At 42.1% G+C, this 16,951-nt stretch overlaps 1 protein-coding gene across 2 annotated transcripts in view; it reads left to right on the top strand.

The window, feature by feature from the left end:
- The first annotated feature begins 3,556 nt into the window (after positions 1-3,556).
- The window catches only part of FIBCD1 (fibrinogen C domain containing 1), a 63,767-nt gene continuing 50,372 nt past the window's right edge, over positions 3,557-16,951 (top strand). Inside the window, exon 1 of one of the 2 annotated variants that reach the window (XM_060757560.2) lies at positions 3,557-4,121. In XM_060757560.2, the coding sequence (XP_060613543.2) occupies positions 4,050-4,121 (72 nt within the window). In that variant the 5' untranslated portion in view covers positions 3,557-4,049. Of the gene's footprint in view, positions 4,139-16,951 lie in introns of both variants that reach the window. The other variant, XM_060757561.2, reaches the window with a different exon arrangement.

Here is a 16,951-nt window from a genome sequence, read left to right on the forward strand (position 1 = left end):
GCCAACTTTAGTCCTATCTCCAGGTGTTTTGGACTTCAACTCCCACAAGGTGGGTATGAAGATGACCCCTCCATTGACTGAAGTGTCCAGTTCCAAGAGGACAAAGACATGGACCAACTTTGGTCTTTCATCCAAGTGTTTTGGACTTCCGATCCCACAACGTGGGTATGAAGACGATCCCTTGATTGACCGAAGTGTCCCGTTCCAAGAGGACAAAGGCATGGGCCAACTTGGGCCCACCGTCCAGAGGTTTTGGACTTCAGATCCCACAACATGGGTATGCAGATGACCCTTGATTGACAGATACAAAGGCATGGGGCAACTTGGGCCTTCCTTCCAGGTGTTTTGGACTCCAACTTCCACAACATGGGTATGCAGATGATCCCTTGATTGACCAAAGTGTCCCAAGAGGACAAAGGCATGGGCCAACTTGGGCCCTCCCTCCAGGTGTTTTGGACTCTGACTTCCAAAAAGTGGGTATGCAGATGATCCCTTGATTGACTTGACCTGTCCACTTCCAAGAGGGCTAAGGCATGGGCCAACTTGGGCCCTCCCTCCAGGTGTTTTGGACTTCCAACTCCCACAACGTGGATATGCAGACGATCCCTTGATTGACTGAAGTGTCCAGTTCCATGAGGACAAAGGCATGGGCCAACTTGGGCCCTCTGTCCAGGTATTTTAGACTCCAGCTCCCACAAGGTGGAAGGCATGGGCCAACTTGGGCCCTCCCTCTAGGTGTTTTGGACTTCTGATCCCACAATGTGGGTATGCAGATGACCCCTTGATTGACCGAAGTGTCCAGTTCCAAGGGGACAAAGGCATGGGCCAACTTTGGTCTTCCATCCAGGTGTTTTAGACTCCAGCTCCCACAACGTGGGTATGCAGATGATCCCTTGATTGACCGAAGTGTCCCGTTCCAAGAGGACAAAGGCATGGGCCAACTTTGGCCCTCTTTCCAGGTGTTTTAGACTCCAGCTCCCACAAGGTGGAAGGCATGGGCCAACGTGGGCCTTTCCTCCAGGTGTTTTGGATTTTAACCCCAACAATGTGGGTATGCAGACGATCCCTTGATTGATCGAAGTGTCCACTTCCAAGAGGACAAAGGCATGGGCCAACATGTGCCCTTCCTCCAGGGGTTTTGGACTCCAACTCCCACAATGTGGGTATGCAGATGACCCCTTGATTGACTGGAGTGTCCAGTTCCAAGAGGACCAATGCATGGGCCAACTTGGACACTCCCTCCAGGTGTTTTGGACTTCATCTCCCACAACATGGTTATGCAGATGATCCCTTGATTGACCAAAGTGTCCAGTTCCAAGAGGACAAAGGCATGGGCCAACTTTGGTCTTCCATCCAAGTGTTTTGGACTTCCATCCCACAACATGGGTATGCACATGACCCCTTGATTGACTGAAGTGTCCAGTTCCAAGAGGACAAAGTCATAGGCCAACATGGTACCTTCCTCCAGGCATTTTGGACTTCTTTCTCACACAACGTGGGTATGCAGATGATCCCTTGATTGACAGATGTGTCCAGTTCCAAGAGGACAAAGGCAAGGGCCAACTTTGGCCCTCCCCAAACACCAACGACGCAAGGAATGATTTCATTCGGGAACCATTTCATCCTAGATTTGACATGTTTCCTCCACTACAGGCAGGCATCTCGAGGTTCCTTTCTCTCTCCATTGGTGTGAAATTTGCATAGACACCCCCACCCACTGCCTCTCCCTTAACCTTTTCCCACTCTTTTCAACTCTGTCTGTATAACAAACAGAGCAACAACTGAACATACTGGAAGAATTTTTGGGATTGACTCCACATGATGGAAAGTGTAGTTCACCCTGCATCAAGTTGGAGCACTGTGACTCCCACTGACAATGGACCTGGACCACATTTGGAACCTCCACAGCAAACAATAAATACTGGAGAAGTTTGGGGAAATTTACCTTGATTTGTAGCCATTGTAGGTACTGGGATTTATAGTTCACCTGCAATCCAAGAGCACTCCGGACTCCATCAATGATGGCCCTAGGCCTAAATTAGCACAGAGAACCCCCCCTCCATGACCAACACAAAGTGTAGGAGGCCTTTGGGGAAAATTCACCTTGGTTTATCGGGAATTATAGTTCACCTACACCCAGATTGCACTATGAATGCAAACAACAATGGATCGGCACCAAATTTGGCACGCACACGCAATATGCCCAAATTTGAATACTGGTGGATTTGGGGTGGAATTGTCCTTGACGTTTGGGAGTTGTAGGTCCTGGGATGTCTAGTTCATCTGCAGTCAGAACCCCACCGATGATGGACCTGGACCAAACTTGGCAGAGAGAAGCCAAACCTTCCAGCCAACGCTCCAAGAGAAGGCCAAGCCCATGGAAAAGGGTTTGGAGAGAGCTCACCTGCCATTCTTGCCCACTCTGCAACATCCCCCCCCCCCAAAAAAGACATAAGCCCCCCACTAAGCATCGCCTTGGTCCTCTCAACACACAGCACTCCCACTTCCATGGCCCACTCCTTCCTGAAAGTTGGCTCTCCAATGGGGAGCCCCTCTCCCCACATTCCAGAGAGGGGAAGGGCAAGGAGTGTGGAGGGGGGGGGCTTCTCCCTCCTTACCCACCTTCTCCCCTCACATTCTTCCTCTACTTTGCGCCTTCCTTCCTTCCTTCCCCCTTTCTTCGATCACTCCTTCCTTCCTTCATGTCTTCCTTCACTATTTCCTTCCTTCCCCCTTTCTTCCATCGCTCCTTCCTTCCTTCTGTCACTCCTTCCTTTCCTCGTTTCTTCTTTCCTCCCTTTCTTCCATTGCTCCTTCCTTCTTTCGCTCCTTCCCCCTTTCTTCCGTCACTCCTTCCTTCCTTCACTATTTCCTTCCTTCTCCCCTTTCTTCCATCGCTCCTTCCTTCCTTCCTTCCTTCACTCCTTCCTTTCCTCCTTCTTTCCCCCTTTCTTCTGTCGCTCCTTCCTTTCCTCTTTCTCACCTTCCTTTCTTCCTTCTTTCCTTTGCTCCTTCATTCTTTCATTCCTTCCTGCCTTCACTCCTTTCTTTCTTCTCCCCCTTCTTCCTTCCCCCTTTCTTCAATTGCTACTTCCTTCCCGCTTTCTTCCTTCCCTCCTTCCTTCTTTTGCTCCTTCCTTCGTTCCTTCCTTCCCTCCCTCCCCTCATCTCTTCTCCTTCCCCTCTTCCTTACTGTTGTTCTTACCTTACCACCCCACACACTCTTCCCCTTCCTTCTAATTCCCCTTATACTTTGTCCCATTCTTCCTTTTACTTCTCTCCTTCCTTCCCCCTTCCTTCATTCCTCCATTTGCTCCCCCCTTCCTTCCTTCCTTCCTTCCTTCCTTCCTTCCTTCCTTCCTTCCTTCCCCTGCTCTTCTCTCCCTTTCCTTTAATAGCAGTATTACTATTCCTATTATTCTCCTTCCCTTGCTCTTCCCCTTCTTTCCCTGTTCCCATCCCTCCCTATACTTCTCTTCCTTCCTCTCCCTCTTCTCTCCCTCTCTCTTAAGAGCAGTATGACTGTTCTTCCTCCCTTGCTCTTCCCCTTCTTCTTCTCCCATTCCCACCTCTCTCTCTCTACTTCTCTTCCTTCCTTGTGCCCCTCTTTTCTCCCGCACCTCCCTCTCCCCACTTCTCTCCCCTTCCTCCCTCCTTCTTTTCTCCCCCTCCCTCCTCCTCTCCAGAGCGAAAGCAGAAGGAAAGAGAGAGCGAAGGAGGAAGAAGAGAAGGAGGAGGAGGTGGGCGAAGCTTGGCCAGCCTCTTGCGGACCCCCCCCCCCTTTCCTTCCTTCCCTTCAACAAACAGAGGCAGGGAGGTCTGCCTGGGGGTCTCCCTTTTGTTTCTAAAGGGAGGGAGGGAGGGAAGGAGAGAAGAAAGGAGGGGGGTCTCCCCATCAGCCAGCCCCTCCTCTCCTCCTCCATCCTTCCCTCTCAGGAGGGTCTTTCCCCCCTCCTTCCTTCCCTCTCTGACAGAAGAACAGGAGCAGCAACAGAAGGAAAAGAGCTTCCAGAGGGGGGTCTTGGTTGCCCCCCCCCCCGGCCCCGAAGATGGTCAACGAGCGCTGGAAGAATGTGGGGGGCTCGGCTCCGCTGGAGGATGGACCCCAAGAGAAGTCCCAGGTGGGAGGCATCAAGGGGTGAGGAGGGGGCCTTTGGGTGAAGAACAGTATGGGGGGGGGTGACAAAAGGGGGGGGGGGTCCCTATCTATTCCTCATCTCTATTGAGTAGATAGGACCCTCCTTCCAGGAGATAGCAGAGGGAGATGCCCCCAAACTTTTCCCCTCCCTTACCTTCAATGGTGCCCCATCCTCACATTTGGGGGTCTCTCTCCACTCTTCTTCTTCTTCTTCCAGTCCATCCTTCCTTCCTTCTTTCACTCCTTCGACGTCCCTTCTTCCTTCCTCATTTCCCCCCTAAAATAATAATAATTTAGCATTGAATTCCATATTAATATTAATTATAATAATAATAGAACGCTGAACTCTATGACATGACATCCTCTCATCGCAAAGCATGAATTAATCATCGCTCGTCCGCTAATGTTGACTCAACTTCTTTTCAATCTCAGTCTTTCTTCTTTCCTTCCTCCTGCCTTCCTTCCTTCGCTCCTTCCTTATTTCGCTCCTTCCTTCCTTCTTTTGCTCCTTCCTTCCTTCCTTCCTTCGCTCCTTCCTACCTTCTTTTACCTCTTCCTTCCTTTGCGCCTTCCTTCCTTCCTTCCTTCGCTCCTTCCTTCCTTCTTTCGCTCCTTCCTTTCCCCTTCGTTCCTTCACTCCTTTCTTCCTTTGCTCCTTCCTTCCTTCTTTCGCTCCTTCCTTCCTTCCTTCCTTCTTCCTTCACTCCTTCCTTCGCTCTTTCCTTCCTTTGCTCCTTCCTTCCTTCTTTTGCTCCTTCCTTCCTTCCCCCTTTCTTCCTTCACTCTTTCCTTCCTTCGCTCCTTCCTTCTTTTGCTCCTTCCTTTCTTTCTTCCTTCCTTCCTTCCCCTTCCTTCCTTCGCCCCTTCCTTCCTTTGCTCCTTTCTTCCTTCTTTTGCTCCTTCCTTCCTTTCTTCCTTCCTTCACTCCTTCCTTCTTTCACTCCTTCCTTCCTTAACTCCTTCCTTCCTTCACTCTTTCCTTCCTTCCTTCCTTTTTTCGCTCCTTCCTTCCTTCACTCCTTCCTTCGCTCCTTCCATCCTTCCCCCTTCCTTCATTCCTTCACTCCTTCCTCAGTCTTTTCTCATCCGCCAAACTAATAGGCTTTCCAATCTGTTGTCGAAAGCTTTCATGGCTTGCTGTGAGCTTTTCAGGCTGTGTGGACATGTTCCAGAAGCATTCTCTCCTGAAGCTTCACCCACATCTATGGCAGGCATCCTCAGAGGCTGTGAGGGCTGTTGGGATAATGTCCAGGATGGGAGAAAGAAAGAACTCTTGTCTTCTGGAAGCAAGTGTGATAGTTGCAATTGGCCACCTTGATTAGCATTGAATAGCCTTGCACCTGCAAAGTCAATCAGTGAGGGTCTCTGCATAGAGGTCTGTGGGAAACAAAGCAAATGGACTGCATATATATCTGTGCAATGATGTCCAGGATAGGAGAAAGAATTCTTGTCTGTTGGAGGTAGGTGTAAATGTGGCAATTGAGCACCTTGAATAGCATGGAATAGCCTTGCAGCTTCAAGGTCTGGCAGAGTCCTGCCTGGGGGAATCCGTTGTTGGGAGCTGTTAGCTGGCCCTGATGGTTTCATGTCTGGAATTCCATTTTTGAGTGTTATTCTTTATTTACACCTCCCAACAAAGGATCCCCCCAGGCAGGAATCAGCCAGGCTTTGAAGCTGCAAGGCTGTACAATACAATACAAAACTTTATTATGGTCACTGGCCAGCACAAAGGAAGGATGTGTTTTTTTAAAAAAAAAAAACAAACATTACAACTGAATTCTCGGTTTGCTTCTGATACGATAAATAATACCTCCCAACAAAGGATTCCCTCCAGCAGGATCTACTATGCTTTGAAGCTGCAAGGCTATTCAATGTTAATCAAGCTGGCCAATGGCAGCTCAAGCAGATAAGAGTTCTTTCTCCCACCCTGGACATTATTCCACAGTGATATAAACATCACTTGCTTAGTTTCCAAGGGACCGCACAACCTCTGAGGATGCCAGGCTGCTTCCTGCCTGAGGGAATCCTTTGTTGGGAGGTGTAAATAAAGAACAATATTAAAAAAACAAGGGAATTCCAGACAGGAAACAATCAGGGACAGCTAACACCTCCCAACAAAGGATTACCCCAGGCAGGAAGCAGCCAGGCTTTGATGGCTAGATGGTCATCTGTTGGGAAGGATCGGATGGTGTATTCATGCATGGAAGGGAGCTGGAATGGATTACCTTTAGGGTCTCCTCCAAATCTATGATTGTATGAGAGATATAGTATACAGTCTATTATCTATTGAGTATATTGATGGCTGGATGGCCATCTGTTGGGAGGGATCGCATGGTGTATGAAATGCATGGAAGGGGGTTGGACTATCTATCTATCTATCTATCTATCATCTATCTATCATCCATTAAATGCATGGAAGGGGGTATCTATCTATCTATCTATCTATTATATTGATGGCCAGATGGCCATCTGTTAAGAGGGATCAGATGGTGTATTCATGCATGGAAGGTGGATGGACTGGATGACCTTTGGGTCTCTTCCAAACCTATGATTCTCTGATATATATATATAATATATATATAGTCGAATAATCTATATATATATCGAGTCGATCTCTCTATCATATTGATGGCTAGATGGCCATCTGTTGGGAAGGATCGGATGGTGTATTCATGCATGGAAGGGGGTTGGAATGGATGAACTTTGGGGTCTCTTCCAAATCTATGATTCTATGAGAGGTATAATAGAATATAGTCTATCTATCTATCATATTGATGTCTAGATGGCCATCTGTTGGGAAGGATCGGATGGTGTATTCATGCATGGAAAGGGGTTGGAATGGATGATCTTTAGGGTCTCTTCCAAATCTATGATTCTATGAGAGGTATAATAGAATATAGTCTATCTATCTATCATATTGAGAGATATAATAGAATATAGTCAATCTCTCTATCATGTTGATGGCTAGGTGGCCATCTGTTGGGAAGGATCGGATGGTGCATTCATGCATGGAAAGGGGTTGGAATGGATGACCTTTGGGGTCTCTTCCAAATCTATGATTCTCAGAGAGATATATAATAGAATATAGTCGATCTCTCTATCATATTGATGGCTAGATGGCCATCTGTTGGGAAGGATCGGATGGTGTATACATGCATGGAAGGGGGTTGGAATGGATGACCTTTGGGGTGTCTTCCAAATCTATGATTGTATTGGAGATATAATGGAATATTGTCAATCTCTCTATCATACTGATGGCTAGATGGCCATCTGTTGGGAAGGATCGGATGGTGTATACATGCATGGAAGGGGGTTGGAATGGATGGCCTTTGGGGTCTTTTCCAAATCTATGATTGTATAGGAGATATAATGGAATATTGTCAATCTCTCTATCATATTGATGGCTAGATGGCCATCTGTTGGGAAGGATCGGATGGTGTATACATGCATGGAAGGGGGTTGGAATGGATGACCTTTGGGGTGTCTTCCAAATCTATGATTGTATTGGAGATATAATGGAATATTGTCAATCTCTCTATCATACTGATGGCTAGATGGCCATCTGTTGGGAAGGATCGGATGGTGTATACATGCATGGAAGGGGGTTGGAATGGATGGCCTTTGGGGTCTTTTCCAAATCTATGATTGTATGGGAGATATAATGGAATATTGTCAATCTCTCTATCATATTGATGGCTAGATGGCCATCTGTTGGGAAGGATCGGATGGTGTATACATGCATGGAAGGGGGTTGGAATGGATGACCTTTGGGGTGTCTTCCAAATCTATGATTGTATGAGAGATATAATGGAATATTGTCAATCTATCATATTGATGGCTAGATGGCCATCTGTTGGGAAGGATCGGATGGTGTATACATGCATGGAAGGGGGTTGGAATGGATGGCCTTTGGGGTGTCTTCCAAATCTATGATTGTATGAGAGATATAATGGAATATTGTCAATCTCTCTATCATATTGATGGCTAGATGGCCATCTGTTGGGAAGGATTGGATGGTGTATTCATACATGGAAGGGGGTTGGAATGGATGACCTTTGGGGTCCCTTCCAAATCTATGATTGTATGAGACATATAATGGAATATAGTCGATCTCTCTATCATATTGATGGCTAGATGGCCATCTGTAGGGAAGGATTAGATGGTGTATTCATGCATGGAAGGGGGTTTGAATGGATGACCTTTGTGGTCTCTTCCAAATCTATGATTCTATAAGAGAGAGATAATAAAAATATAATCAAAAGTCCAGAGAGGGCTTCCAGCCTCATTCTCTCTCATTATATATATATATATATATATATATATATATATATATATATTCTAGCTTCATCTAGATCTATATATCCCAATATTTATTTCCTTCTATATATCTCTATATACCACGACATCTATTATTCCCCATATACACCTATCTCTGCCTCTATCTATCTCTTTCTTTCTCTATTTCCTTCTCTCCATCCCTATCTCTCTCTCTCATCTATTTATCACAATAGATCTCGCTATCTAATTCTCTCTCAATGCCTCTATATCTATTTCTCTCTCTATAGCTATTTATTGCCATATATCTCTATCTCGTTCTCTATATTGTTGCGGAGAGGCTGGAAATAGAGCGAGGGGAAAACGGTAGGAAAGACTGTGGTTGTGAAATCAATCGATGGGTAAATTGTTTTGTCGGGTTGGGACGCAAGTTCCCTTCCAAACCCCCAAAAGGCAATTCGGATGCAAATAAAAGGAGGAATCTATTTTTCTATAGGATTGTCGGAGAAGACATTGGCACACGCTTGTGCAAAAGGCACACTTCTCCGTTTCCTTAGCGTCTTGCTTAGCATTTAAGTCACTTTGGGCTGTGTAAGGATTTAAATAAATATTATTATTATTATTATTATTATTATTATTATTATTATTATAAACACAACGAGTCCACAGCAGACTCATTATAATAATAATAATTATTATTATTATTATTATCATCATCATCAACATTATTATCTCCTTGCCTCCACTGTGTTGCCATCCAATTCTTCGGTCTGGATAGCCATCTGTTGGGAGGGATCGGATGGTGTATTCATGCATGGAACGGGTTGGACTGGATGACCTTTGGAGTCTCTTCCAAATCTATGATTCTATGAGAGATATATCATAGTATATAGTCTATTATCTATCTTGTATATGGATGACTGGATGGCCATCTGTTGGGAGGGATTGGATGGTGTATTCATGCATGGAACGGGTTGAACTGGATGACTTTGGAGTCTCTTCCAAATCTATGATTCGATGAGAGATACATCATAGTATATATATATTTATTATCTATGTAGTATATGTAGTATATTGATGGCTGGATGCCATCTGTTGGGAGGGATTGGATGGTGTATTCATGCACAGGAGGGGGTTGGACTCGATGATCTATGGAGTCTCTTCCAAATCTATGATTCTATGAGAGAGATATTATAATAAATAGTCTGTTATCTATCTAGTATATTGACAGCTGGATGGCCATCTGTTAGGAGGGATTGGATGGTGTATTCAGGCATGGAATGGAGTTGGACTGGATGTCGTTTGGGGTCTCTTCCAAATCTATGATTCTATGAGAGATATATCATAGTATATAGTCTATTATCTATCTATCTATCTATCTATCTATCTATCTATCTATCTATCTATCTATCTGTTATATTGATGGCTAGATGGTCATCTGTTGGGAGGGAGCCAGATTTGTTCATTTTATCCAGGAAGCAGCCAGGCTTTGCAGCTGCAAGTCTATTTAATGCCTATCAACCTGGCCAACGGCAATATTCACAAAAGAAAAGGTATATTTCCCCAAAATGCCATCTGTGTTCATATTTGGGCATATGGAATACTTGTGTCAAGTTTGGTCCAGATCCATTATTGTTTGAGTCCACCGTGGTCTCTGGATGTAGGTGAACTACAACTCCCAAACTCAAGGTCAACGCCCACCAAACCCTTCTAGTGTTTTCCATTGGGCACGGGAGTCCTGTGTACCACATTTGATTCAATTCCATCGTTGGTGGGGTTCAGAATGCTCTTTGATTGTAGGTGAACTATAAATCCCAGCAACTACAACCCCCAAATGTCAAGGCCTATTCCCCCCAAACGCCATCTGTGTTCATATTTGGGCATATGGAATATTCATGTCAAGTTTGGTCCATTGGTGGAGTTCAGAATGCTCTTTGATTGTAGGTGACCTATAAATCCCAGTCACTACAACTCCCAAATGTCAAGGTCTATTTCCCCCAAATGCCATCTGTGTTCATATTTGGGCATATGGAATATTCATGTCAAGTTTGGTCCATTGGTGGAGTTCAGAATGCTCTTTGATTGTAGGTGAACTATAAATCCCAGTCACTACAACTCCCAAATGTCAAGGTCTATTTCCCCCAAACGCCATCTGTGTTCATATTTGGGCATATGGAATATTCATGTCAAGTTTGGTCCATTGGTGGAGTTCAGAATGCTCTTTGATTGTAGGTGAACTATAAATCCCAGCAACTACAACTCCCAAATGTCAAGGTCTATTTCCCCCAAACGCCATCTGTGTTCATATTTGGGCATATGGAATATTCATGTCAAGTTTGGTCCATTGGTGGAGTTCAGAATGCTCTTTGATTGTAGGTGAACTATAAATCCCAGCAACTACAACTCCCAAATGTCAAGGTCTATTTCCCCCAAACACCATCTGTGTTCATATTTGAGCATATGGAATATTTGTGCCAAGTTTGGTCCATTGGTGGAGTTCAGAATGCTCTTTGATTGTAGGTAAACTATAAATCCCAGCAACTAACTACAACTCCCAAATGTCAAGGTCTATCCCCCCCCCCCCCAAAACGCCATCTGTGTTCATATTTGGGCATATGGAATATTAATGTCAAGTTTGGTCCGTTGGTGGAGTTCAGAATGCTCTTTGATTGTAGGTGAACTATAAATCCCAGCAACTACAACTCCCAAATATCAATTTTTTTGAGTGAGGGACATACATTGGGTTGTTAGGTGCCTTGTGTCCAAATTTGGTGTCAATTCGTCCAGTGGTTTTGGAGTTGTGTTAATCCCACAAACGAACACGACATCTTTATTTACATAGATAAATCTCCGTGTTGTTCTTTATTTACACCTCCCAACAAAGGATTCCCTCAGGCAGGATACAGCCAGGCATCCCAACAAAGGATTCCCTGTTACGTAGTGTAATGATACGGTAACTATCTTTTGCAAAACCTCTGTGTTGAGTTGTCCGAAAGCCAGAAGTGGATGCGACGACAACGCAGCTGCTTTGTGTAGGATTTCCTCTCTCTTAGCATTGCTTTTCCTATTTGTGTTGGAGATATAAGCACAACATCTGCTTCTTTGCAATTGCGTTTTTTGCAGCGACGTTCCAAACGCGTCCCGATCCTTTGGACTTTTAATGCCTTTGGCGCGCCATACGCGGGATGATTAGTAAGGTGGCAGCTGCCCTTGGCTCAGACCAGATTATGGAAGGGGGACGCCGTGAAAGGGATCAAGGCCTTCTTCTTATCCTCCTCCTCCTCCTGGGATTTAAAGCACGGCTTCAGAAAAGAAGGATTGCGGCTCCTCGAGAAACCCTTCAGGAAGGGTCTTAAAAAGCACACTCCAAACTGTCTCTCTCTGCTTCTCTCCATAGCAAAAACTTGAAAAAATGTAACAGTACCCAAAAGTCCCAGGCTCGGCTAGCTCCCCGGGCATAGCTCAACCAATCAGCTTCGTGCTGACTTACTGCTGACACACACATACTTGAAAGTATTCGAAACAGACTTGGCTTTAAGAGAAACTGTAACAAGTTTGTTGAAGTATAGAAGAAGCGTAATGGTTTCAATGTTTCTTAACTCTTAGAGGCACATTTCTTTAGAGCAGTGGTTCTCAACCTGGGGTCCCCAGATGTTTTTGGCCTAACAGATCACTTCAGACACTTTTATGTGACTTTTATGTGACTGTTGTGGCCTGCCTTGAGCCGAAATAAAAACAACAATAACACAATATAATAATAATAATAATAATAATAATAATAATAATAATAATAATAGTGGAAGGACGCCACAAGAAGTAGTAGGGACATCCCTGATTTTATCAGAGTCTCCTACTATTTGTAATGGATTTACAAATTTGATAACACAGCTAATAGCTTGTAATATTTTGTTGGTCTTTCTTCAATGTGTAGCGCGGCTTGACTTGAAAGTATTCGAAACAGAGACTTGGCTTTAAGAGAAACCGTAACAAGTTTATTGAAGTATAGAAGAAGCGTAATGGTTTCAATGTTTCTTAACTCTTAGAGGCACATTTCTTTAGAGGTTACATTTATAACATAGGAGCCCCCGGTGGTGCAGTGGGTTAAACCCCTGTTCCAGCAGGACTGAAGACCGACAGGTCGCAGGTTCAAATCCGGGGAGAGGCGGATGAGCTCCCTCTATCAGCTCCAGCTCTTCATGCGGGGACATGAGAGAAGCCTCCCACAAAGATGATTTAAAAAAACATCAAAATAATCTGGGCATCCCCTGGACAATGTCCTTGCAGGCGGCCAATTCTCTCACACCAGAAGCGACTTGCAGTTTCTCAAGTCGCTCCTGACACGACAAAAAAATTATAACATTTCATAAAATGACTCTTAAGAGGACTGTTCCTTTCACTAGACAGGTTTTAATCTTATTTTCCTTCCAAATGTGTTTCTTTCCTTAACAGATCACGTCGGATACTAGCTTATTCTTTCTCTATATTATTTCTGTTGCAGTAAAGATGCTTACGGGTTTCTCTCCTCCTTTTTGCTCATACACTAACTACTCATCTAAATAAGTCAACTTGACCTATCTAAACCTCACAGGCTAAAAGCCTAAACCTTCCTGGTGCTCAACACAGTAGAACCAGCCTTCCCTGCAGTTCTCTGACTACAGACTGCTTTACTGATTCTCAACACAGTAGAACCAGCCTTCCCTGCAGTTCTCTGACTACAGACTGCTTTACTGATTCTCAACACTGTAGAACCAGCCTTCCCTGCAGTTCTCTGACTACAGACTGCTTTACTGATTCTCAACACTGCAGAACCAGTCTTCCCTGCAGTTCTCTGACTACAGACTGACTGTTTTAAAATGCCTGCCCTGCCAAGTGGCAGTTGGCTCCGCCCCTTTTTCCACGGCAACCCAGCTCAGAGTGAGCTGAGCTGGCAACCATCCCCCTAGTTATGCTATTTTAATTACTTACCCTATTAAACACCTATCTATAGTTATACATAACTGTAGTTTAAAAATCACACTTCACCACAAATAGTAGTAGTACCAGTAGTAGTAGTAGTAGTAGTAGTAGTAGTAATATGGTCCTTGGGAAGAGCCTGATATTCAATGACAAATCCCAGACACTTGGACTTAATGTGCATGTATGCTGTGTTGCATGTATGCTGTGTTGCTACGTAAAATAATAATACAATAGTAAATAATAATAATACATGATGATGATAATAATAATAATAATAATATACCTCTGATATCCTAGGCCCATGGGAAGAGGCCAATACAGTATTGTTATACATGTAATAATAATACAATAGTAATAGCAATAATACAATATAAAATTAATAATAGTAATAGTAATAATAATAATAATAATAATAACAACAATAATAATGCAAAAATATCTCTAATATCCTAGGCCATTGGGAAGAGCCCGATATTCAGAGATGAATTCCAGACACTTGGACCTAATACGCACGTGTGCTGTGTTATTATGTACATGTAATGATAATACAGTATAATAATAATAATAATAATAATACAAAAATACCTCTAATATCTGAGGCCCTTGGGAAGAGCCTAATATTCAGAGATGAATCCCAGACACATGGACTTAATGTGCACGTGTGCTGTGTTGCTATGTACATGGAATGATAATACGATATAATAGCAATAATAATAGTAATAATAATAGAAAATAATGATAATGAGCCCGATATTCAAAGACGAATCCCAGACACTTGGACTTAATGTGCATGTGTGCTGTTTTACTATGTACATAATAATACAATATAATAATAATAGTAATAATAATAGAAAATAATAATAATAATAATAATAATAATAATAATAATAATAAGCCTGATATTCAGAGATGAATCCCAGACTTGGACTAATGTGCACATGTGCTGTGTTGCTATATACATGGAATGATAATACAATATAACAATAATAGTAGTAGTAGTAGTAGCAATAATACAAAATAGTAATAATAATGATAATAATAATAATGAGCCTGATATTCAGAGATGAATCCCAGACACTTGGACTTAATGTGCATGTATGCTGTGTTGCTATGTACATGGAATGATAATGCAATATAATACAATATAATAATAATAGCAGTAGTAGTAGTAGTAGTAATAGTAATAATAATAATAATAATAATGAACCTGATACTCAGAGACGAATCCCAGACACTTGGACTTAATGTGCATGTGTTGCTATGTACATGTAATGATAATAAGATATAATAATAATAGTAATAATAATAGTAATAATAATAATAATAATAATAATGATAAGCCGGATATTCAGAGACAAATCCCAGACACTTGGACTTAATGTACATGTGTTGCTATGTACATGTAATGATAATAAGATATAATAATAATAGTAATAATAATAGTAATAATAATAATAATAATAATGATAAGCCGGATATTCAGAGACAAATCCCAGACACTTGGACTTAATGTGCATGTGGGCTGGGTTGCCATGTACATGGAATGATAATGCAATATAATAATAATAGTAATAATAATACAAAATAATAATAATAATAATTATAATTATAATTATAATAAGCCCAATATTCAGAGACGAATCCCAGACACTTGGACTTAATGTGCATGTGTTGCTATGTACATGTAATGATAATAAGATATAATAATAATAGTAATAATAATAGTAATAATAATAATAATAATAATGATAAGCCGGATATTCAGAGACAAATCCCAGACACTTGGACTTAATGTGCATGTGTTGCTATGTACATGTAATGATAATAAGATATAATAATAATAGTAATAATAATAGTAATAATAATAATAATAATAATGATAAGCCGGATATTCAGAGACAAATCCCAGACACTTGGACTTAATGTGCATGTGGGCTGGGTTGCCATGTACATGGAATGATAATGCAATATAATAATAATAGTAATAATAATACAAAATAATAATAATTATAATTATAATTATAATAAGCCCAATATTCAGAGACGAATCCCAGATACTTGGACTTAATGTGCATGTGTTGCTATGTACATGTAATGATGATAAGATATAATAATAGTAATAGTAATAATAATAATAATGAGCCTGATATTCAGAGACGAATCTAGACACTTGGACTTAATGTGCATATGTGCTGTGTTGCTATGTACATGGAATGATAATACAATACAATAATAATAATGCAAAATAATAATACAAAATAATAATACAAAATAATAATACAAAATAATAATAATAATAATAATAATAATAATAATAATAATAAGCCCAATATTCAGAGACGAATCCCAGACACTTGGACTTAATGTGCATGTGGACTGTGTTGTAATAATAGTAATAATAATAATAATAATAATAATAATAATAATAAGCCTGATATTCAGAGACGGATCCCAGATACTTGGACTTAATGTGCATGCATTGCTATGTACATGGAATGATAATACAAAATAATAATAATAATAATAATAATAATAATAATAATAGCAAGCCCGATATTCAGAGACGAATCTAGACACTTGGAATCAATATGCATGTGTGCTGTGTTGCTATGTACATGGAATGATAATGCAATATAATAATAATAATAATAATAATAATAATAATAATAATAATAATAATAATAATACAAAATAATAAAAAATTGGGGAGGATGATGGACAGGTCTCTATTTTGCACCCCGCAAATCTAGGCTCTGAGCGCAAGGGCAGGTTTTTTTTTCCGTTGCCGACTCCAAGAGAGCTTTGGCGGTATTATGGCGGATCGATAGATCCTAAGCAATCGAGAGAATCCTTGGGCGAAAGTTAACTCCGGCAAAATCAATAGGGATTTAACTTCAGAGGGCAAAAAAAGAAAATCTATTTTGGATGTAAGCCTTTGTGCGAAATCGGCCGCTTTTTCCTCTTTCTCGAACCTGTGACTCTATCGGGGTCCGATCCATGACTCATAACGTATCCCATCATCCCCAGGGGAGGCCACCCAAATAAGGTTCCCAGACAAACTAAAATGGACTATTTGAAGGTGAGTTTGAACATCTTTCAGGGCTTTGACATCAACTATAAAATCCTTTGTTGGTAATCCTTTGTTGGGAGGTGTGAGCTGGCCCTGATTGCGCAGCGCTCAAACACGAATCAAGTGAACGTGAACACCGTATTTAAAAAACTCCAAAATCAAAAACAAAGAGCAATACTCAAAAAAGCAGGGGAAATTCAGACAAGAATCCATCAGGGCCAGCGAACACTTCCCAACAAAGGATTCCCCCAGGCAGGAAGCAGCCAGGCTTTGAAGCTGCAAGGCCGTTTGATGCTAATCAAGCTGGGCAATTGCAGTCTTCCCACTTGCCTCCAACAGACAAGAGTTCTCTCTCCCGCCCTGGACATTATTCCACAGGGATATACACACTCCGCTTGCTTCACTACCTCTATGCAGATACCCTCACTGATTGACTTTGCAGCTGCAAGGCTACTCAATGATAATCAAGGTGGCCAATGGCAACATTCCCACTTGCCTCCAACAGACAAGAG

The sequence above is a fragment of the Anolis sagrei genome, chromosome 11, assembly GCF_037176765.1.
Source record: "Anolis sagrei isolate rAnoSag1 chromosome 11, rAnoSag1.mat, whole genome shotgun sequence".
NCBI classification, from domain to species: Eukaryota; Metazoa; Chordata; class Lepidosauria; order Squamata; family Dactyloidae; genus Anolis; species Anolis sagrei.